At 45.2% G+C, this 24,589-nt stretch overlaps 1 protein-coding gene across 4 annotated transcripts in view; it reads right to left on the reverse strand.

The window, feature by feature from the left end:
- The window catches only part of mgat5 (alpha-1,6-mannosylglycoprotein 6-beta-N-acetylglucosaminyltransferase), a 214,650-nt gene that overhangs the window by 34,799 nt on the left and 155,262 nt on the right, over positions 1 to 24,589 (reverse strand). For all 4 annotated transcript variants that reach the window (XM_070875427.1, XM_070875426.1, XM_070875428.1 and 1 more), the window contains one exon: positions 9,991 to 10,140. In XM_070875427.1, the coding sequence (XP_070731528.1) occupies positions 9,991 to 10,140 (150 nt within the window). The remainder of the gene's footprint in view (positions 1 to 9,990; positions 10,141 to 24,589) is intronic.

Below are 24,589 nucleotides of genomic sequence, written 5' to 3' on the forward strand. Positions count from 1 at the left end.
TTTTGGACATTAGATATTTCAGCGGAGGAACCAAATGACATTAAAAAATCTGTTCAAAAAGCATTTTGAATGATTCGATTAGTACATTGACAGGCAGTTATAATGAAATATTGATATATCCCTGTAGAGTTTACGATCCCATATAAATGTTACCATAAAAGCATTACCAAAAAATTATGACAAAAGGAAGAAAGATTTGAAGACAGGAAGAGCACATATATGTACAATACACACACTAGTCAATTTTCCAAGCTGTTGAACATGGCGTCAAGACCAAGTAGTCTGCAGGTGAAGCCAAGTTAGAGGATAAGTATAATTGGACCAGGACATGTAGACGTAATTCAGTTCCCAATTTAAATCATGCAACCTGTCCTTTTGTTTTAGATTTCCATAAATTTTATAAATGCGTTTGTCAAGAAAACTGCTCGGCTTGTCATGATGTAAATCCATTCCCCTACCAGTGGTGGCACTACAATCATCAGGTTGTAAGGGGAAAATGGGAAGGCTTCTCCTCCCACGAGCGAGCCCCCTGATATAGAGGGTCGACGCTCGCCCCAACCCGCGTAACAGCCTCCGGAGTTAGCAGACACGAGACGAATGTCAAGGTATAAAGATCTTTTATTACGAACGTCCGGGAACACTTCTCATCAAGCTGCCTGTGAGTGGAGATGCTCTCCGAACAGAACAATCATACAACTTTTATACATTTCAAAAACCCCTCCGTTCCCTGGTAAGACCTCCCTAGATTTCTAATTGGACTACCTTATCAGTGCTACTTCTCTAATTGGACTACCTTATTAGTGCTACTTTGGATTGACAGGCCAAGATCCTCGTGACCACCTTAGGCCGTGACTAGAATGACTTCATCAGGTCAGAATTTGTTGATTCTCTTTGATGCCTGTGAGTCTGCCTCAAGCCTCTTCGTAAGGTCTTATCAATGTCTGTTTAGGTTCTCACATCGTATCCTGTCGGAATATTATTGAATTGATAACTTCTGGAGCCTTGGTACTGGAATGTACAAGGCCAAAGAGAGGTCTTTTACCTCCTTATGGGTCGGTGCAGGATCCAGCACTTTAACCCTTGTCCTGCTGGTACCCCTAATGTAAAATTTCTCTTACAAGATTAACAGATTTAGAAAGTGGGTATATATGGATTACGAACTGATTCTAACTAGGGCAAGGAATTATGTGTAAAATATGTAAACTCAACCTAAAGAAGAGAGGTGATTTATATATAAAGATTTGAAATAAAATCCTGGAAGGAGTCAACATCGGAGGCGGCTGCAGAAAATAAAGAGCGCAGGAGGCAGAGGACAACGGACCTGGAGTGGGTTGGCATTTGAGACAGCAGTACAATTCCAGCGAATTCTAAAAGAACAGCAAAATCAAGGAGTGACGTCACAGGACAGCAGATAGGTGACTACTTAACAAGATAAACTAACTAATATAACAATAAATCGTATGAATAAAGACTTTAACTAAGACAGAGAGAGAAGAGGCCGGAGATAAAGAACGGCCCAACTTTTAAGACTCTTTGGGGGGGGGGGGGGGGGGGGAAAGTAAATTGCGTAGCCCCCATTTGGGGGCAGCAAGAGCAGGGAGGCGGGATTTCTTGGGTCAGGCACAGAGTTCCGCCACGCGACCCAAATTCGAATTACCGCCCCCGAGAGCAAGTGGAGCGTAAAATAGGGTAAGGCCAAGCTGCCAACCCTGCGGGTCTCTACGTCTACCAGCCAGGGAGCTGGATGCCACTCAAGCGGAGTGCTGGGCTGCAAGATCGCGGCACGAACCCCACGAAGCACCATGCAGAAGATCGCACCACCTCCCCTTTAAATTTCACCCCACAGCCAGGTACGCGCCTCCTCAGGAAGGAAATCCTGGGAATATATAAACAGAGAAAGACAAGTGGCCAAAATCATACGACATCTTTAGGGAGGGTTCCTGATTCAAAATCGAAACAAAGAACTTGATATGCTATTGGATAGAAAATCTTTTAGGGAAACTTCTATAGTCAAAAAGTCTCGTCAATATCCCGGTTCAGGTCCACCCGTAAAAATACCATAAAAGTGACCTCCTGAATGCTTGTATTCACAGACGGGGGAGGGAAGGAGAGAGAGAAGGAGGGGGGGGGGGAAAGAGAGAGAGAGAGAGAGAGAGAGAGAGAGAGAGAGAGAGAGAGAGAGAGAGAGAGAGAGAGAGAGAGAGAGAGGTTCTAGACAAAAGGAAGAGAATTGCTCACATGTGTCAACCGTTTGTCCGATTGGATCGGTATCAGCTACTGGTCATGGTCGTATGTTTTTGCCGTATAACCAATGTGTTATATATGCCATCTTAAACTCTGATTAAACACAATATACCCATCATATTGGTTTGCACTCGAACCTGATTATTAAAGTGACGAGAGATAGCCGGAGAGAGATTATTTCTAACATTACTCCCTGTATCACGAGCTAGTGAGTGTAGAAATAAGAGGATGGAGCAGAAGAATGCGTGGCTGGAGAGATGTTGCAGGAGGGCTCAACTCGTTGAAGGTGGCAGGGCAGATTGAGAAAGTGGTTAAAAAAGCAAATGGGATATTGAGTTTCAAAGAGGCAGAGAGTACAAAAGCAAGGAAATTATAATGAGCCTTTATAAAACGTTGGTTCAGCTTCAACTGGAGTAGTGTCCAATTCTGGGCACCGCACTTTAGGAAAGGTGTGAAGGCCTTTGAGAGGGTGTAGAAAAGTTTTAGAAACCGAAATCTACAGCGCAGAAGGAGGCCATTTCGGCTCATCGTATCTGGGCCACCAACAAAAAACCACACGGCCCTCGGTCAACAGCCCTGAAGGTTACATAAAAACCTATGAACAATGAATAGTGGAAAGGTAAAGAACATGGGGCCCCAACCAGTCCGCCCCAAACAACTGCGACACCCCCTGCACCGCAACATTCTACACCCCACCCGAACCGGAGCCATGTGATCTCCTGGGAGAGGAAAAAAAAAACATTAAAAAACCCAGGCCAATTGGGGAAAAAAAATCTGGGAAAATTCCTCTCCGACCCATCTAGGCGATCGAAAATAATCTAAGGGATCACCCTGGCCGTATTCGATTCCCTGCAGTACTTACCATTGTATCTGCATCAGCCAACAAGAAGTTATCCAGTCTAATCTCACTTACCAGCTCTAGGTCCGTAACCCTTCAGGTTACAGCACTTCAAGTGCCCATCCAAGCACCTTTTAAATGTTGAGAGGGTTTCTGCATCCACCACCCTTCCAGGCAGTGAGTTCCAGATCCCCACAACCCTCTCTGCGTGAAGAAGCCTCCCCTCAAATCCCCTCTAAACCTTCCACCAACCACCTTAAAACTATGCCTCCCTCCACCAAGGGAAATAGGCCCTTGCTATCCACTATATCCAGGCCCCTCAAAATTTTATACATCTCAATGGGGTCTCCTCTGCACCCTCTCTAGTGCAATCACGTCCTTGTTATAATTCGGCAACCAGAACTGCACACAGTACTCCAGCTGTGGCCTAACCAAAGTATTATACAATTTAAGCATAACCTCCCTGCTCTTGAATTCTATGCCTCGGCCAATAAAGGCAAGCATTCCGTATGCCTTCTGAACCACCTTATCCACCTGGCCTGCTACTTTCAGGGAACTGTGGACAAGCACTCCAAAGTCCCTTTGTTCATCTACACTTTTAAGTGGCCGACCGTTTAATGTGTATATTTTTTCCTCATTAGCCCTTTGCAAGTGCATCACCTCACACTTCTCTGAATTGCCACTGTTCTGCCCACCTGACTAGTAGATTGATATCCTTCTGCAGTCCATGACTTTCCTCTTCATTATCAACTACATAGCTAATTTTAGTATCATCTGCAAACTTCTTAATCATACCTCCTATATTCAAATCTAGATCATTGATGTATACCACAAAAAGCAAGGGACCCAGTACTGAGCCCTGCGGAACCCCACTGGAAACATCCTTCTAGTCACAAAAACATCCATCAACCATTACCTTTTGCTTCCAGCCTCTAAGCCAATTTTGGATCCAACTTGCCACTTTGCCCTGGATCCCATGGGCTTCAACCTTCGTGACCAGTCTACCATGTTTGCTAAAGTCCATATACATTACATCGTGTGCACTACCCTCATCGATCCTCCTGGTTACCTCCTCAAAAAATTCAATCAGGTTAGTCAAACATGATCTTCCCTTAACTAAATCGGTGCTGACTGTCCCAAATTAATCCTATTCTTTCTAAATGTTAATTTATACGGTCTTTCAGGAATTTTTCCAATCATTTTCCCACCACTGAGGCTAGGCCGATAGGCCTGTAATTACTCGGCCTATCCCTTTCTCCCTTCTTAAACAAGGGTACCACATTAGCAGTCCTCCGGCACCATGCCAAAATCCAAAGAGGACTGGAAAATGATGGTCAAGGCCTCTGCTATTTCATAAGAACATCAGAAATAGGAGCAGGAGTAGGCCATTCGGCCCCTCGAGCCCGCTCCGCCATTTAATAAGATCATGGCTGATCTGATCATAGACTCAACTCCACTTCCCCGCCTGCTCCCCATAACCCCTTACCCCCTTATCGTTTAAGAAACTGTCTATTTCTGTCTTAAATTTATTCAATGTCCCAGCTTTCACAGCTCTCTGAGGCAGCAAATTTCACAGATTTACAACCCTCAAAGAAATTTCTCCTCATCTGTTTTAAATGGGCGGCTCCTTATTCCAAGACTAGTTCTAGTCTCCCCCATCAGTGGAAACATCATCTCTGCATCCACCTTGTCAAGCCCCCTCATAATCTCATACATTTCAATAAGATCACCTCTCATTCTTCTGAGTTCCAATGAGTAGAGGCCCAACCGACTCAACCTTTCCTCATAAGTCAACCCCCTCATCCCCGGAATCAACCTCGTGAACCTTCTCTGAACTGCCTCCAAAGCAAGTATATCCTTTTGTAAATATGGAAACCAAAACTGCATGCAGTATTCCAGGTGTGGCCTCACCAATACCTTATATAGCTGTAGCAAGATTTCCCTGCTTTTATACTCCATCCCCTTTTCTCCATTTAAATAATAACTTGCTCTTTGATTTTTTTCTGCCAAAGTACATGACCTCACACTTTCCAACATTATATTCCATCTGCCTAATTTTTGCCCACTCGCTTAGACTACGTCCTTTTGCAGATTTTTGTGTCCTCCTCACACATTGCTTTTCCTCCCATCTTTGTATCGTCAGCAAACTTGGCTATGTTACACTCAGTCCCTTCTTCCAAGTCATTTATATAGATTGCAAATAGTTGGGGTCCCAGCACTGATCCCTGCGGCACCCCATTAGTTACTGGTTTCCAACCAGAGAATGAACCATTTATCCCGACTCTCTGTTTTCTGTTAGCCAATCCTTTATCCATGCTAATTTATTACCCCCAACCCCGTGAACTTTTATTTTGTACAGTAACCTTTTATGTGGCACCTTGTCAAGTGCCTTCTGGAAGTCCAAATATACCACATCCACTGGTTCCCCTTTATCCACCCTGTTCGTTACATCCAAAATTTCACACTCCTCCTCAATAGCAGTATCTGCATTGCCCCTTTCCTTTGTGAAAACAGATGCAAAGTATTCATTAAGAACCATACCAACATCCTCTCTTACTTCGCTCAACAGCCTGGGATGCCTTTCATCTGGGCATGGAACTTATCTACTTTCAAAGCTGCTAAACCCCTTAATATCTCTTCTCTCACTATGTTTATTTCATCCAGAATTTCACATTCCTCCTCGATAGCAGTATCTGCATTGCCCCTTTCCTTTGTGAAAACAGATGCAAAGTATTCATTAGGAACCATATCAACATCTTCCACCTCAACACAAAGATTACCCTCATAGGGCTCAATTTTGGCCAAGACCATTTTTCAGCGTACTTACCCGAGTTGCGCCGCTGATGTACGCTCGCCGATGCGCCGGAGAAAAAAGTTGCAACTTTGGCCGCTGTCTGGCCTCTTCACTGCAGTCGCACATCGTGGCCAGTCGACTCGGGGGGTGAAGCCTGCGTTCTGCGCTGGAAAATGTGCCAGGACATCTGCAAATGTGCAGTGGAGAATGGTGAGGGCCGCGCATGCGCACCCACAAGTGTCAGGTGGTCAAACAATAGAGGAGGCAAGGTTCTGAGATGAGAGAGCTGGGTCTCAAAGAATCAAGGAAGCTGGAATGGACACATGGGAACTAGACCTTGATCAAAGTAGGTTTCAACCATGGAATTTATTTCAGTGTGTGCGTGCATGCGCGCACATGCGTGCGTGCGTAGATTGGAGGAAAAAGAAAAATGAGCATACAAGCCATACACTCCCAGTACCTCTGGCTGCTTTCAACTTTGCAAAGCAGAATCAGCTCTAATGTGTTTTTATTGTTACTTTGTTTCCTGAAGAGTTTTGTAAAATCCGGGATTTTTTTTAATGCACTGCATTAATCAGCTCAGCTGAGACTGCTTGTTGGCTGGACTTTGAAGAAGACTGTTTTCTTATACAAGTCAGTTTGTGGCATAATTCTGTCAGACTAATTCTAACCTCCTAACTGAGCAGTTGTTGAGTGATTCGCTCTGTGCGTTAAATGTTCCTTTTTCAGCCTCTCCATTGCATCTCGATGCCAGCCAGTTCATTCGTTCCTCCCCCCCCAGCCCCGCCATTGATTTGCTTGCAGCCTCGCCATTGAATCCCGATGCCGGCCAGTTCGCTCCCTTCTGCCCCTAGCTCAGGCCGAGTGGCCTCCCGGTGCATTGTCCCGCTCCTAGCCCAGGCTGAGTGGCCTCACGGTGCATTGTTCCGCCCCTAGCCCAGGCTGAGTGGCCTCCCGTTGCGTTGTCCCGCCCCTAGCCCAGGCCGAATGGCCTCCCGCACCGCTGCCTTCCCGGGCCGAGTGCAGAAAGGTGAACTGCAGTTTTATGATGAAGGTAGGACTTCAAATTTTTATTTCTTATAGAATTGTTAGTAGTTTTTGTTTGTAATCATTGTTAAGGGCAAGGCTTGGTTGGTTCAGTTCCTCTCACTTTCCGCCCCTATTCCAGGCCAAATGGCCTCCGATGTACTTGCCTGTGCCGATTTCTTTAACTCTCCGCAAGGGTTTTCTCAAGTGGCCACATACGCTGGCCTAAGTAGAAACGGAGTAACTATTAGCTGGCCAAAGTTGCCTAAATGGGCAGAACTGGTGTAGGTGGCTGGTAACGCCCCCTTTTGAGAAAAAAAACATAACAAAGTGAGTTACGCTGGTGCAAACTGATTGGAGAAACTGGGGATTTTTAAGTTACGCCAGAAAAAGCAGCCTACTCCAAAAAAAAACGGAGCAACTCCTGGCCAAAATTGAGCCCATGGTCTCTAATAGTCCCTACCCTTTCTTTAGTTATCCTCTTGCTCTTAATATATTTATAGAACATCTTTGGGTTTTCCTTGATTTTACTTGCCAAGAATCTTTCATGCTCTCTCTTAGCATTCCTAATATCCTTTTTAATTTTACCCCTGAACTTTCTATGTTCCTCCAAAGATTCTACAGTAATTAGCTGTCGGTATGACATAAGCTTCCTATTTTTCTTTATCCTCCCTAGACATCCAGGGGGCTCTAGAATTGTTATTCCCACCCTTTTTTGTTAAGGGCACATGTTTGGCCTGAGCCCTCCGAATCTCCTCCTTGAATGCCTCCCACTGTTCCGACACTGACTTACCTACAAGTAGCTGTTTCCAGTTCACTGTGGCCAAATCACTCCTCAACTTAGCAAAGTTAGCTTTTCTCCAATTTGGGACTTTTATTCCTGGTCTATCCTTGTCCTTATCCATAACTAACTTGAATCTGACTGAATTATGGTCACTGGCACCCAAGTGCTCTCCCACTAATACCCCTTCCACCAGCCCAGCTTCATTCCCCAAAACTAAATCCAAAACCATCCCCTCTCGTGTTGGGCTTGTTACATATGGACTAAAAAAGTTCTCTTGAATGCATGTTAAAAATTCCACATCCTCTATACCCTTCACACTTTATTTGTCCCAATCAATATTAGGATAGTTAAAATCCCCTATTACTGCCCTATAGTTTTTGGACTGCACAGAAATTTGCCTACATATTTGCTCCTCTATCTCCCTCTCACTGTTTGGGGGTCTATAATAAATGATTCTAGGGAAAAGAACATAAGAAATAGGAACAGGAGTAGGCCATACGGCCCCTCAAGTCTGCTCCCCCATTCAATAAGATCATGGCTGATCTGATCATGGACTCAGCTCCACTTCCCCACCTGCTCCCCATAACCCCTTATCGTTTAAGAAACTGTCTATTTCTGTCTTAAATTTATTCAATGTCCCAAGCTTCCACTGCTCTCTCAGACAGCGATGTGGGACTTCAGTTGCTTGGATAGACTAGAGAAGGTGGGGTTGCTCTCCTTAGAGCAGAGAAGGTTGAGAGGAGATTTGATAGAGGTATTCAAAATCATGAGGGGTCTAGACAGAGTAGAGAGAGAGAGAAATTGTTCCCATTGCCGGAAGGGTCGAGAATCAGGACACAGATTTTAAGGCGATTGTCAAAAGAGCCAAAGGCGACATGAGGAAACATTTTTTTTTACAATGCAAGTGGTTAAGATCTGGAATGCACTGCCTGAAAGGGTGGTGGATGACTCAATCGTGACTTTCAAAAGGGAATTGGATAAGTATCTGAAGGAAAACATTTTGCAGGGCTACGGGGAAAGGGCAAAAGTGGGACTAGCTGAAGTGTTCTTGGAGAGCTGCTATCGGCTCGACGAGCCAAATGGCCTCCTTCTGTGCTGTAACCATTCTATGATTCTCATCATCACAGGCAGTCCCTTGGAACCAAGGAAGACTTGCTTCCACTCTAAACATGAGCCCTTAGGTGGCTGAATAGTCCAATACGAGAACCACAGTCCCCGTCACAGTCGAGGGAAAGGGTGGGTGGGAGTGGTTTTCCGCACACTTTCCGCTGCCTGCGCTCGATTTCTGCATGCTCTTGGCGATGAGACTCGAGGTGCTAGGCGCCCTCCCGGATGCACTTCCTCCACTTAGGGTGGTCTTTGGCCAGGGTCTCCCAGGTGTCAGTGGGGATGTTGCATTTTATCAGGGAGGCTTTGAGGGTGCCCTTGTAACGTTTCCTCTGCCCACCTTTGGCTCATTTGCCGTGAAGGAGTTCCGAGTAGAGCGCTTGCTTTGGGAGTCTCGTGTCTGGCATGCGAACAATGTGGCCTGCCCAGTAGAGCTGATCAAGTGTGGTCAGTACTTCAATGCTGGGGATGTTGGCCTGGTCAAGGACGCCAACGTTGGTGCATCTGTCCTCCCAGGGGATTTGCAGGATCTTGCGAAGACATCGTTGGTGGTATTTCTCCAGCGACTATGAAATCAATGTAATCATATACTAGAGGGTAGAGGCCGACCTTGCCCCGGCCCTCGGTGGCCTGATCTCGCTCCGGCCCTCGGTGGCCCGACTTCGCCAGCCCCAGCCCTCGGTGGCCCGACCTCGCCCTCACCCCGGCCCCCCCCTCCACCTCCGCTGTCAGACCCCACCTACCTCGACCCAGGCAAAGACGTTCCAAAATCCAGAAATACCCGGAATCCGGAACGGCCTCGCTCCCGAGGTTTCCAGATTTCGGACGCTCAACTTGCGATGCTAATATGTCCCTTAAATTAATTTCTGAAACTCAATGTAAATAAGATGCTGATCAGTACTAAGTATCAATGATTGACTACATTTCGAAATTATACATTTTATAAAATTAAACAGAAATTGACAAAATAATGCAGTAACTTTTCGTTTGTGGACTTTAGTTTTATGCTTTTTCTTCTACTAATCTTTTATGTAAATTTCACATCAGTGATATGCAGTTATAGCTGAATTTGGATTAGCAAAGCAGTAGATTATTAAAATATTAAGCTTTAATATTACAGTGTGCTTGTCTGTGTATGTACTTCTCCACATCAGAATACCAGTCACATTCAAACTACCCAAGTACCACACTTTGTACCTTTGTTTCTCTTAGAAGAAGCTGTAGATCACGCCCACTCAGTATCCCATGGTTTTTCACATAGTTAGGAATGTGGACAGCGCTAATTCCGTGAACAGTGCCATGGACCTCTGTGTAAGTGTGAATTATATCCAAGTAAGACCTTTTATCCTGTGGGGAAGGGAGGGGAATAAAACAATTAAATGATTTTAATAAAAACATAAGAAATAGGAGCAGGAGTAGGTCATACAGCCCCTCGAGCCTGCTCCGCCATTTAATACAATCATGGCTGATCCGATCATGGACTCAGGTCAACTTCCCCATAACCCTTTAATTCCTTATTGTTTAAGAAACTGTCTATTTCTGTCTTAAATTTATTCCATGTCCCAGCTTCCACAGCTCTCTAAGGCAGCAAACTCCACAGATTTACAACCCTCAGAGAAAATTTCTCCTCATCTCAGTTTTAAATGGATGGCCCCTTATTCTAAGATCATGCCCTCTAGTCCTCGTCTCCCCTATCAATGGAAATATCCTCTATGCATCCACCTTGTCAAGCCCCCTCAGAATCTTATTACGTTTCAATAAGATCACCTCTCATTCTTCTGAATTTCAATGAGTAGAGGTCCAACCTACTCAACCTTTCCTCATAAGTCAACTCCCTCATCTCTGGAATCAACCCAGTGAACCTTCTCTGAACTGCCTCCAAAGCAAGTATATTCTTTCGTAAATATGGAAACCAAAACTGCACGCAGCATTCCAGGTGTGGCCTCACCAATACCCTGTATAACTGTAGCAAGACTTCCCTGCTTTTATACTCCATCCCCTCTGCAATAAAGGCCAAGATTCCATTGGCTTTCCACTTGCTGTACCTGCATACTATCTTTTTGTGTTTCATGCACAAGTACCCCCAGGTCCTGCTGTACTGCAGCACTTTGCAATCTTTCTCCATTTAAATAATAAATGTTAGACCTGAAAATGCGTCCACTTTGCCAATGTCAAGTTACACACAAGTATCCTCCCAATCTCATTAGAATATGCCTGAACTAAATGGGCATAAATGAATATAAATAATTGGGGCCCAGGAAAGCACCAAACTCATATCATATATATTTTTTCTTTAAGTATAAAAATCTAACTTTCAACTTATTTAACCATAATTCATCCCAGTCAGGCACAGCATGCTTAGGAACCTGCAAACAGGAAAGCTTTTCAATTTTTTTTTTAATGTGACTTAAACTTATGCCATTAATATACATTAAAAGAACAAAATATCCACCAGGACTCAAGATAAATTGAAAAAAAAAATGCGATAAAACACAAGAATGACTTTTTTTCCTGTTGCACCTAAATATTTCAGCTTTCATTTCTTGATGATTGTATTTTATCTACACTTATTAAAAATGTTCTGTTATTGTTCCTTTGCCACTGGTAATTTTCTCGGATTTGAAGTTTGGATAACATTTTATTCCTTTCCTCGTGACATTTTGTAAGCATTCCAGATGCAAATGCTTTTAAAAATTCCAGAGTATTGCTCGTATTGATTAGACTCACGATATTTGCATTCAGCAGACTTTTCCACTTGTTTCCTGCGTACAGGTTTGAAAATACACACCATGGCTGAAAGTACTATTAATACAATAATGAATTTTTCCCACATCATATCCATTTACATATAAAAAAAACTAGTTCTCGTACTTAACTGAATCTTCAGATACCTAGGGCACATTGCCTGAATCTTTATTCACTCATCTAAAATTTTGCTAATATATCAATTGTCAAATTAACTTAACCGAATGGCTCCAGCTGTCGGACAACTAAAATTTGTACAGATTGATAGCAGTATAAAAAGTGGTGGATTGTCAACACAGCACCAGACAATCAAATTTACTCTGAAGTAAAATCCATAATTTATTTTTAAATCTGTTAACCATAATTCCAGTTTATGCTCAAGTGAAATAAAGCTTCTGACTGAACATTGCTGCATATCATTTAAAAACTGTCCTAATTTCTAACTAACTCAAGTAACTTGCACTTTTTCAAAATACACAATTCTTTTAAGTTATGGAGAAGATGTTCAAGTTGCTTTGTGGTATTTTAAGGTTGAGAAATTGGAGATAAACTTGCATCAAAACAATAGCTAAATAAAGAAAAAGTAATTTTTAATGTGTATATGATTATATTTAGAGTCAAGCTGAGGTTTTCAAGATTATTTGTTGTAAATATGGTTTTCTGATGAAGCAACCGAAGGAGAAGATAGTGGAATTGGATTAGGGTTCATGTGCTCACAGAATTTAGTGTGTTGGTTATAAATATATGGTCAGTATTGGACTGAAGGGCAGAGTGTACAAGCTGAAGGAAAAGCATGATAGAAAAGTGATAGCTGAGAAACGGATAACAGAAGTAGCAAAGATTAGGTTGTAGTAAACAAAAAAGGTGGTTAGAAAACAAGGCAACCAGACAAGTATGATAAGTAACACAGTTAAATAGGGCCCAAGTTTCGGGTGGAGTTGCTCCCAATTTTTTGGAGCAACTAGTTTAGTTTGGAGCATGTTAGAAATTGCAATTCTCGGATATTAGTTTGCTCCAGTTCTCGTGAGTTAGTTTAGGTTGGCTTTAGCTAAGGTATTTTATTTTCAAAAGGGGGTGTGTCCAGCCACTCAGGCCTGTTTTGCAAGTTTCAGCAGTGAAAACTTAGTACAAACTAACTTAGAATGGATTAAGTGTGCACTTTTGTAAGTTCTGAAAAACCTTACCTAGAGTTAAGTTTATGCAGGCACAGCCAGAGACAGGGGAGGAGGGAAGTTAGAGGATTTTCCATAAACACCTTCACAACAACATTAAAGAAGCAAAATACATTTAAAGCAGTAAGCACAAAACAAAGCAGTACATTTACAAAGCACAAAAAATTAATAAGCAATTAATTAATACAAAATAGAAGGAACCCTGCACCTAAAGCACCAAGGCCAAAGTTATAAGAACCAATCAATAAAAAATAAAAAAAGAAAAGTCCTAACTTTATGTGAAGGGAAGGTGTATCTGACTGTGTGTGTGGTGGGGGGGGGGGGGGGGTGGGGTGCGTGCGCGGGGGGGGTGGGGTGCGTGCGCGGGGGGGGGGGTGGGGTGCGTGCGCGGGGGGGGGGTGGGGTGGGGTGCGGGGTGTGGTGGGGCTGAACACCGGGGGGGGTTGGGGGGTATGTGTGGGATGGGGGGCTGGACGGAGGCACCTCTGCTCTCTCCTCCAGCCCTTCGATCATTTAGAGTGCCCCCCAACCCACGCTCCTCCATCCCTTGCCACGCTCCTCCCCCAATGATCACCTCCCCATGTTTCTCCTCCACCGATCACCTTCCCAGTGCCCCCTTTCCCCGCTCCTCCATCTCTCCCCGGTACCCACACCATTCTGAAACAGACTGGGGAAAAACGCCCTGCTGAGTCATCGTTGCAACACGCGCAAGGAAGCCGGCTGTTAAAGACACACAGGGGCTTAGCCCCGACCCCCTGCACACTGATAGATTTGCTCTGCCCCAGGGAGACTACGCTGCGCCACGCCATGCTCCAGGAGGACCGGAGAGTTGCTCAAGAAGATTCCGGCGCACCTTCGAGCCCAGTCAGATCATGCAAGTCTCGGAGGTGCGCCGTTTTTGCCAGAACCGGAAACTTGGGCCCATAGGGTGCAGGCCCTTGAAATTAAATATGTGCAGATTGGGTACAAAAACTATTACATTTCTTTGTCCTTTATTTTAAACAGAATCTTAAGCTGGTTATCAGAGAAGGGACTTTCATACAAATGTGTTAAATACATTTCCAAGCAACAAGGACATTGCTCAGGAAATGGACATTCAGGAAAGGTTAGAACAGCTTTGTGGAACAATGGGAAAAACCATGGCAAGGAAATGGGAAATTATTGTAGGAGATATAATAGTACAATTTGTGTACACTTACTTTAGTCTTAAAGAAAACAGTCGATGGGTTTATGATTTGTCTACCAGGAGCTAACATTGTAGGCAAAGCAAAATGGGTGGATCAGCTAGTGTAAAAGAAAAGAAAGACCTGCATTATTGCCTTTCAGGAGCTCAGGACGTCCCAAAGTACTTTGCAGCCAATTCAGTACTTTTGAAGTATATAGTCACTGCTGTAATGACTATGTCCTGTTCAACCTGCGCTGCCTCCAGGCTAGGTCCAAGACCACCCCGACCTCTGTCGGCGAGCTACAGTAGGCGGACGACATCTGCGTCTGCGCACATACAGAGGCTGAGCTCCAGGACATAATCGACGTATTTACTGAGGCGTACGAAAGCATGGGCCTTACACTAAAGATATGCAAGGCAAAGGTCCTCCACCAGCCTGTCCTCGTCGCACAGCACTGCCCCCCAGTCATCAAGATCCACGGCGCGGCCCTGGACACCGTGGATCACTTCCCATATTTTGGGAGCCTCCTATCAACAAGAGCAGAAATTGACGACGAGATCCAATACCGCCTCCAGTGCAGCCTTTAGCCGCCTGACGAAAAGAGTGTTTGAAGGCCAGGCCCTCAAAACTGCCACCAAGCTCATGGGTTCAGGGAGAGTAATACCCGCCCTCCTGTATGGCTCAGAGACATGGACCATGTACAGTAGACACCTCAAGTCGCTGGAGAAATATCACCAATGATGTCTCCGCAAGATCCTACAAATCTCCTGGGAGGACAGGCGCACCAGCATCAGCGTCCTCATCCAGGCCAACATCCCCAGAATTGAAGCACTGACCACTCTCGATCAGCTCCGCTGGGCAGGTCACATAGTTCGCATGCCAGACACGAGACTCCCAAAGCAAGTGCTCTACGCAGAGCTCCTTCACAGCAAATGAGCCATTACAAGGACACCTTCAAAGCCTCCCTGACAAAGTGCGACATCCCCACTGACACCTGGGAGTCCCTGGCCAAAGACCACCCTGTGAAGAAAGTGCATCCGGGAGAGTGCTGAGCACCTCGAGTCTCAACACCGAGAGCGTGCAGAAATCCAAGCGCAGGCAGCGGAAAGAGCGTGCGGCAAACCAATCCCACCCACCCCTTCCCTCAACAACTATCTGTCCCACCTGTGACAGAGTCTGTAGCTCTAGTATTGGACTGTTCTGCCACCAAAGAACTTACTTCAGGAGTGGAAGCAACTCTTCCTCGAGACTGCCTGTGATGATGATGATGTAAGATACGCAACAACCAAATTGCACATAGCAAGGTTCCACAAATGGAAATGTGATAATGATTAGCAAATCTGTTTTATCGGAGGGATAAATATTGGTCAAGAGATTGAAGAGAACTCACCAGCTCTTTTTCGAAATAATGCCATGGATCCTTTGCATCCACCCGAGGGGGCAGACAGGACCTCGGTTTAATGTCTCATTTGAAAAACTCATTCCAACAGTGCAGCACTCCTTCAGTACTACACTGGAATGTCAACCTTGATTTGGACTCAAGTGTCTGGAGTGGTACTTGAACCCACAACCTTCCAAGTCAGAGCCAAGACTGCTACAACTGAGGAATGGCGAACACCTTATGTAGAGTGGCAGAAAAGCTATGCTAGTCATCCACATGGGAGTAAATGACACCATCATCATAGGTAGTCCCTCAGAATTGAGGAAGACTTGCTTCCACTCTTAAAATGAGTTATCTGGTGCCTGAACAGTCCAATACGAGAGCCACAGACCCTGTCACAGGTGGGACAGACATTCGTCGAGGGAAGGGGTGGGTGGGGCTGGTTTGCTGTGCGCTCCTTCCGCTGTCTGCGCTTGACCTCTTCCCGCTCTTTGCGTTGAGACTCGAAGAACTCAACGACCTCCCGGATGCACTTTCTCCACCTCGGGCGGTCTTCGGCACTAAATGACACAGGGAGGAAACAGATAGTGTTGCCTCGCAAGTTAAACATATGGCCAGGCAGTGAAAAAGAGGGGCTATGAAACAGGTGATTCTTATTCATTCAAACCTGATTCAATTTAATTTGAATTCAACTCAATTTAAAAAATAGTACTAATGCCACCTCCCATTAAAACTGCACGCCACGTATCACTGATTAATTTGATATGCTGAATCATCATTTTCAGATTACATCCAATGCGATTTCCTGTTGTGACTGGGTTCAACCAATGAAATGTGTTGCTTTGATGAATTCAGCACATGATCACCAGTAGGTGTACTAGCCTTTCCCCACCCAAATCAAGATAGGAAGCAGTTCGAAAACAATGCTAACCAAAAGTACAGACCCTCACCACTGAGACCAAATATAAGATTATTAAATTTGTGAATGAGAACCTTGGAAGAAAAAAGTCAGGGCCCAGAAATTTAACATCCATCCCACGACCTTTTCTTCTACCTGAAAAACAAGGCAAGAATCACCACTGATTACCAGCAGAATATTGTTAGCCAAAGAAAAAGGATATTTATCTCAGCTTGTCCCAATGTCAAATCAGCTTTGCTAAACTGGTTCAAGAAGTTCAGAGCAGCTAGCTGATCTTGTCATGCTTGGAAAGGCAAATTAATTCTCCAAAAAATTATGAACTAAACCCATGGGCACAAAAACCACCACCTAATTAAGTCCAGGTCCACACAATGGAAGGCAAATGCTGCTCCCAAAGAAAGCCTCAACAACTGATAAAATTGTTGAAATTTTAATCTCATTACAAGCCTGAAGGTATCTTTAATGCAGAATGAAATTGGCCTTCTCTATAAGCTGCACACAAGTAGAATATTGGCTTACATCAACAAAAGATGCTCAGATATGAAAAAAGCTAAGCAGCAAATTACTGTTATGGTTTGTGCTAGCATGACTTGGGATAAAGAAAACTGCCGTTGATTAAGAATTCAAAAAACCTGTTACTCTGCCTGTACCCACAAGAATAAAAAAGCACAGATAACTGGTGTTCTTTGAATGGCTGCATCACTTTGACTGAAGCATAGCATTGGAAGGTATTAAAGTCACCTTGATTGTTAAAAATTATAGGCTCACTAAAGTACCTGCATCTAAATGCGACAGTGTTAATAATTTGACTGCCAAATACAATGTCTCTGATCCAAGCAATGTTATTTATGCTATGAAGCAGGGTTACGAGAAATGTTTTGTGGAACAAGTGACATTTTCCCTTAATATGGGCGTACCATTTACGTTCAATATTGTGCAGGCAATCCACAGAATTCATTCATCATGGGAGGAGCTGAAAGCAGAATCCATTGCCAACTGCTTTTGGCACTTTAAATTAATACCACCAGCAGAGGGAGCTGCTGCATTTGATAGAGTCCAGGGTCCCACAACGGCACCTGCAGCTAACTCTGAAGTAGGCAGCCTTTTTTTCCGGACGAGATCTCTGTTTCAAATTCCAGAAGACATGGGATTTGGAATTATAGTTGATGATAAAAAAGCCTCAACACCTGTATTGCTGACCGGCAAATAAATTGTTGATGCTGTTCAGATTGGCGATGGGGTGGTAGTTTGCAAGGACAGAGCAGTCAAGGAGGACAAAGGAAGAGGGGCAGGTGCAGGAGTGCTGAGGATAGGTTTGAATATGTGGGAATCCTACCTGAGGAGGGGGTAACCATTTACAATGTCAGCTGGCATGGGACCAGCAAGGGAAGTTGGGTGGTCAGTATGAATGTAGTCAAAGACTTTAATTTATATAGTGTCTTCCTTGACCACTGGATATCCAAAAGCACTTTACAGCCAATGAAGTACTTTTAAAGTGTAGTCACTGTTGTAATGTAGGAAACACAAAAGCAAGTTCCCACAAACAGCAATGTGATAATGACCAGATAATCTGTTTTTGTTATGTTGATTGAGGGATAAATATTGGCCAGGACACCAGGGATAACTCCCCTGCTCCACTTTGAAATAGTGCCATGGGATTGTACGTCCACCTGAGAGCAGACTTTTAACATCTCATCCGTAAGATAGCACCTCCGACAGTGCACCACTCCCCTCAGTATTGCATTGGAGTGTCAGCCTCGATCAAGGGAGCAAGAGGTCGGTTTTCCATGACTACACAGACAAAGAATATAAGGCATGTGGGCACTGGTGCATAGCTCATATGAAGTCAACAGCACAGCACGTGCTATCAGTGATAAAAGTAATTGATGGAACACAAATTCCAGGTGATAATGAATCTGTACAAGGCACTCGTACAGCCATACCTGGAGTACTGCATACAATTGTGGCCACTGTAATATAGCATGGTTATCCAAACAATGGAGACAGTGCAGAAGAGCTTAAAACTACCAACGCTGGAAGAGAGAAAGCTCAAGGGAAACATAATTCAATCGTTCAACCTTCCAAACGGAATTTATAAATTGAACTGCAATATGCTTGAGATTGTCACATAATATAGAACTAGGGTCACAGGATCAAGTTTAAAAGAGGGACACTGCACAGACATAAGAAATAGAAGAGTAGACTATACAGACCCTTGAGCCTGCTCCGCCATTCAATAAGATCACTGCTGAACTTCTACATGAACTTCACTTTCCTGCCCGATCCCCATAATGCTCACAAATCATTCGATCTCAGTCTTGAATATACTCATCGGCTGAGCATCCGCGGCCCTCTGGGGGTAAAGAATTCCAGAGATTCACAATCTGCTCTCCTCATCTCAGTCGTAAATGGCCAATCCCTTATCCCAAGGCTATGTATGATCCCTACTTTCTAGTTCTACTTTCCAGCCAGGAGAAACAGCCTCTCAGCATCTACCCTGCAAGCCCTCTTAAGAATTTTATACAGTTCAATGAGATCGCAAACTCCAGAGAATATAGGCCCATTCTACTCAACTTAAGATTTAACTACTTTATAGAAGGTGTTCATCGTGTGGAACAGATGGAGGGCAGTGTGGAGTCATTTAAGGGAAAATTTGACAGATAATTGAGGGAGAGAGAGCAATTGAAGGGTATTAGTTTTGAGTCAGATGGACCTTTTTGGTCCTGTACTTTCCCATATTACTATTGCAGAGAGAAAAATTCACCAGAACCCGCCCCCCCGCCCCGTGTTTGGATTCATTCGAAAGGAAATTTAATTTGGGACTATCTACCAAAAGGTTTGGAACTCTAAAGTGCTTATGGAAGAAACTACGAACTTTAATAGAATTATGAACTTTTACAAGACAAATTCAAGTCTGTGGGCGGACCAAGGGAACAAAAGAAGCCCACTTGATTATTGGAACTTTCTGGGTGTGAGGGCTGAATTAACCTGTCTGGATGATTATTTGAAAATTTTCCTCCACAAGAGACATTACCATCATAAAATCACCCCGAGGTGGCTCCCCATCATCATGGGTCTGGACAAATCATTTCAGCATATACATCACAAAGAGGCAATCCAGTCTGTATGCAAAAGACTAAGCACAAAAGGACATTGCAATTACCAAACTAATATTTCCATCAGGAAACAGTTTTTGGAACATCAACTCACCCAAGACATATCAACTTTAACGAGCCCGACAAAATATTACAAAGAAGAACCAAGCCCGCCAAAATTATACAAAGGATTGTGAACAGATTGGGCGGCAAGATTAGAACACAAATCGTATAACTGCCCACTGTTTTCAACAGAGGTTAGAGAGAGGAGAGGTCAGAGAGAGGAGAGAGAGGAGAGACTCTCCAGCCTCAAAGTCTTGAAGTCCTGAAGGAAGAACATCACCAACTACCACTTAACTATCAAAAGGATTGGTAAGCATAAGTCCCTGCCTGCCCTGGAGTCTAACCTAGCTAGAATTAGGTATTGGGAGGTGGGAGGTATAATTTTACTGCAACGCCCTTTGAATGTGTAGTGTATGGTACTTTATTAGAGTGGTAAGTTTGACCTTGTACCTTTCCTTGTATCGTTCTTTATTAGAGTGATTGTAAGTTTGGCCTTTTATTTTCTTACTAGAGTAGTAAGCCTGTATTACCTTGACTGTAATAAAACCAAAGTTCTTTGCATCAAACCAGTGTCCTCTGCACTTTTGTCATACCTCCCCCCCCCCCCCAAATAAATCTAGAGTATAGAACCCAAGGGAGGGGGAGCGATTCGAAACCGCTCAAGTTGGTCAGAAGGGAACCTGACCCCCTCAGAGACCAACACCGCCCCCTTAACAAAATGGCGACCGTGGCACGACTCTGGTACACTGGGTGTGATGTGGAGAATGCTGGTTTGGGGCAAAGAACCAAAATGGAAGAGAGGATTTCCTCCTATGTGTATAAGAAAGTGAATGTAACTAAGGAATGGGTGCTTAGTCTACTGCATGCTGAGCATCCGGCTGACGCTGCAGCCCATTTGACAGCAAGAAAAGATCACAAAGAAACAGTAGAGAAATTAATTTGGTTGGTCTGTCTACAGCGACAGGTGCAACTGCTAGACAGAATGAATGAAACATTACAGGCAGAGTTATGGGAATGCGTAGAGGACTATCAGGAAAGGGTTATGTCAGAAGAAAGATTATCGGGAGAACTCCGCAAGCTAAAACAGGAAAGGACCCAAATAATGGAAAGGTTTCGAAGCAGTCAGGACGATTTTCAATGTCAGGTTACCGAGGCCAAAAGTAATGAAAAGCCACTGAGGGAGGAAAGCACTCGCCTCACCCTACAAGTAAAAGAGCTCCAGGAAAGATGAAAAGTTGTGCAAGCAGCGTATAAATTAGCTAGCACTAATGGGTTTGAATTAGGAGACCATGGTCCCTGCCAGCTTCAAATTAAAAGTTTAAACCTTGCTCTGTCCAAGGCAAAAGGCATGGTATGCCTAATAAGCCCGGGTACGCCCCAGGTAAACCTGGAAGAGAAGGAAGAAACTACCTGGCCACTACCTGTGGCACCGGTGCAGCAACAGGAGGGGCAAATTAGTTGCGGGGCGGACAGGGACAGTGAACCACCACCACTTGTAGCACCGAGTTTCAGCTCAGCTTGGCCGCAGGGAGGGGAGGTAGGAGAGCCAGAACAGGGAGAGCCAGAACCAGGGCCAATGTGTCCGGTCCGGCAACAGAAGTTTGACCCACCCACAACGGGGGTCCAGAGCTCCTGGAAAGTCAGTTTGTGGTCCCCCACACTCCCCACCAGCTTAGGGCTATGATATGCCACCTGGGAAAGCTAACTCCAAAAGGAGACCCCTCGGTTCACTTTGTGGAAGTGGAACAGGCAGGGGATATTAATGGGTGCGATGATGCAGAAATGGAAAAGATGCTTCTCCTATCTCTAGACAGCAAACTATACCAGTCCCTCTCTACTGAGAGCAAAAAAGGACAGAAAACACTTGCTGCTGTCCAAAAGGACATTTTCGAAGCTATGGGCTGCAATGACGGGAGTCCCTTCTGTCGAGTAGAGAAAACAGTGCAGCTCACAGGAGAAACCCCACAGGCTTTCGCAGACCGACTGTGGCCGGCGTACAAAAGCGCCTGTATTGGGGACATAGACAGGGATCACTTAAACCCGGACGAATTAGCACAATGGCTCCGAAGCCTAGTAGCTAACAGTTTATCCAGAATAAGAACCAAGGCTGAGGCCTGGTTCGACCCTAGAGATCCCCAAGCCACAGAACAGGGAGGGCTTAGGCAGCTGACCCTAGCTTACAGAATCGGCAGAGGGCCAGAAGAACACCCACAAAAGGGAAGGGTTCATGAAATCCAACTGAGCCAAGATAAGAGGGAATGGCGACACGAGGGGGGCAACTCCTCCGATACAAAACGTATCTGCTTTGGGTGCGGAAAGAGTGGACACTGGAGATGGGATTGTAAAAATCCTTGGAAGAATAGCGCAAGAATGAATTCTCCAGCTCCTGCCCAAAAGACCGAGACAGATAAGCCAGTCCCTCCCCACTCGTTTGATACCTTTTTAACTGCGCTCCGAGCCATGTTAGATGGCCCTGGGAAGGTAGCCACTGCCACCGAAATCCCATCTGCCCCCTCCCAACCAAAACCGTGACTAGGACAGGCGCAGCCTGTCCACCTGTGTGCCCTCAAGTGTGATGCGTGGGACAGACTGACCGTACAGATGGAAGTGGAAAAGGTGAAAGGGACTTACCTGCTGGACACCGGTGCCTCAAGCACTCTTGTCTATGCAGCTAACCCCGCTGCCTAACCTCTGTCTAATGGGGTCCCCTACAGCTTGGTGGGTTTCACAGGCACTGAACAGACTGGCTCATTCTCCGTTTCGCTCTCCATTCATTTAGGTACACTCCACACTAAGTGGACTTGTGTCCTGATGAAATGGGAGCAGGAAGGGAGAGGGATCCTGGGGGCTGACTTCATCCTAGGCCATGGGATCCTATAAGAAACCACTGTCGTTGGGGGTCAGTCTGTATGGGACGAGAGAGTGAGGTGATGGTTATCCTGGGAAAAGGGACGGTGTGCACCATGAAACCAAAGGAGGCTTATGACTTTGAATCACTGGTCAGTAACAGTCCAATAGAATATCAAGAATGTGAGGGGAAAAACCTTGCAGCTTTTGCCACTCACAAACACGACTGTGGGAGAATAAACGGGGTCAAGGTTAGCATAGATGGGGACCCCATGACCCGACCACAGAAACAGTACAACTTCCTCAGGGAGGCGGAGGCGGACATGGAAACAGCCTCGAGTTCTTTAGTTAAACAGGGGGTATTGAGACCAATAGCTACCCATGTGAACTCTCCATTGTGGCCGGTTAAGAAACCGGACAACTCCTGGAGAGCCGCAGTAGACTATCATAAGAACATAAGAATTAGGAACAGGAGTAGGCCATCGAGCCCCTCGAGCCTGCTCCGCCATTCAACAAGATCATGGCTGATCTGGCCGTGGACTCAGCTCCACTTACCTGCCCGCTCCCCATAACCCTTAATTCCCTTATTGGTTAAAAGTCTCTATCTATCTGTGATTTGAATACATTCAATGAGCTAGCCTCAACTGCTTCCTTGGGCAGAGAATTCCACAGATTCACAACCCTCGGAGAAGAAATTCCTTCTCAACTCGGTTTTAAATTGGCTCCCCCGTATTTTGAGGCTGTGCCCCCTAGTTCTAGTCTCCCCGACCAGTGGAAACAACCTCTCCATCTCTATCTTGTCTATCCCTTTCATTATTTTAAATGTTTCTATAAGATCACCCCTCATCCTCTGAACTCCAACGAGTAAAGACCCAGTCTACTCAATCTATCATCATAAGGTAACCCCCTCATCTCCGGAATCAGCCTAGTGAATCGTCTCTGTACCCCCTCCAAAGCTAGTATATCCTTCCTTAAGTAAGGTGACCAAAACTGCACGCAGTACTCCAGGTGTGGCCTCACCAATACCCTGTACAGTTGCAGCAGGACCTCCCTGCTTTTGTACTCCATCCCTCTCGCAATGAAGGCCAACATTCCATTCGCCTTCCTGATTACCTGCTGCACCTGCAAACTAACTTTCTGGGATTCATGCACAAGGACTCCCAGATCCCTCTGCATCGCAGCATGTTGTAATTTCTCCCCATTCCAATAATATTCCCTTTTACTGTTTTTTTTTTTTCCCCCAAGGTGGATGACTTCACATTTTCCAACATTGTATTCCACCTGCCAAACCTTAGCCCATTCGCTTAACCTATCTAAATCTCGAATACTCAACTGTAACATCCCCGCCTGTGCACCCAATGTTGCTGCTGTCGCCGACCTCATTGGAAGTATCCCAGCCTCCGCCACCACCTTCACGGTGCTGGATATTTCCAACGGATTCTGGTCCATACCTTTAAGAAGGGAAGATCAGTACAAGTTTTCTTTTACCTTTAAAGGACAGCAATACACTTGGAACTGTCTCCCTCAGGGCTTCCACAACAGCCCCAATATTTTCCATCAGTGTATAGCCAACTGTTTAAAGAGTTTCAGCAGACCCCAGCAATTAGTACAGTATGTGGACGACCTGCTCCTGTTCACCGATGAGGGGGAGGAGCATGGCCCACTGCTGGCTGAGCTGCTGAAATAAAAAGGGATTTAAAGTAAACTCCAAGAAGGCACAGATCGGCCTGAAAGAAGTAAAATTCCGAGGACGCAGGGGAGAGAGCCATTGACAAAGCTAGAAGGGAAGCAGTGCAGAAGTTACCCGCCCCCAACACAGTAACAGGAGTAAAATCTTTTCTAGGGCTAACCGGGTACTGCAGAGATTTCATTGAAGATTATGCAGCCACCGCAGCCCCTCTGCTCCGACTCCTACACTAGGGAGTGGAGTGTGAATGGGACAAAGGTTGCAAGGCAGCATTTATCCAACTTAAGAAAGGCCTGCAGACCGCGCCAACTCTAGGGGCCATAGATGGGGGTAAAGAGTTTTTCCTGGAGGCAGCAGCCAGTGGGGACAGCCTCTGCGCAGTACTGCTCCAAGAGCAGCACGGCCGACTGAGACCAGTGGTCTACTCCTCCAGGATACTCACGGATGTGGAGAAGGGATACTCCAACTGTGAGCGGCACCTCCTAGCCACTCACTGGGCTGTGAAAAGATCACTGATCTTCACAGGGGGGATCCCCTATCACACTCCTTACCCACCATACGCCCGCCCAAATGCTCCTGAATGAGAGAATCAAGGACGGGATGCTGAGCAGTGCCCGCATTGCTCGCTGGACCCTGGTCCTCTCTCAAATGGACCCAAGGGTAAAGAGTCTCTGCGAGCCAAGACTCGCAGCCAACATGATTTATCCAGGGACAGCCCACC

This window comes from Pristiophorus japonicus, chromosome 3, assembly GCF_044704955.1.
Source record: "Pristiophorus japonicus isolate sPriJap1 chromosome 3, sPriJap1.hap1, whole genome shotgun sequence".
NCBI lineage: Eukaryota > Metazoa > Chordata > Chondrichthyes > Pristiophoridae > Pristiophorus > Pristiophorus japonicus.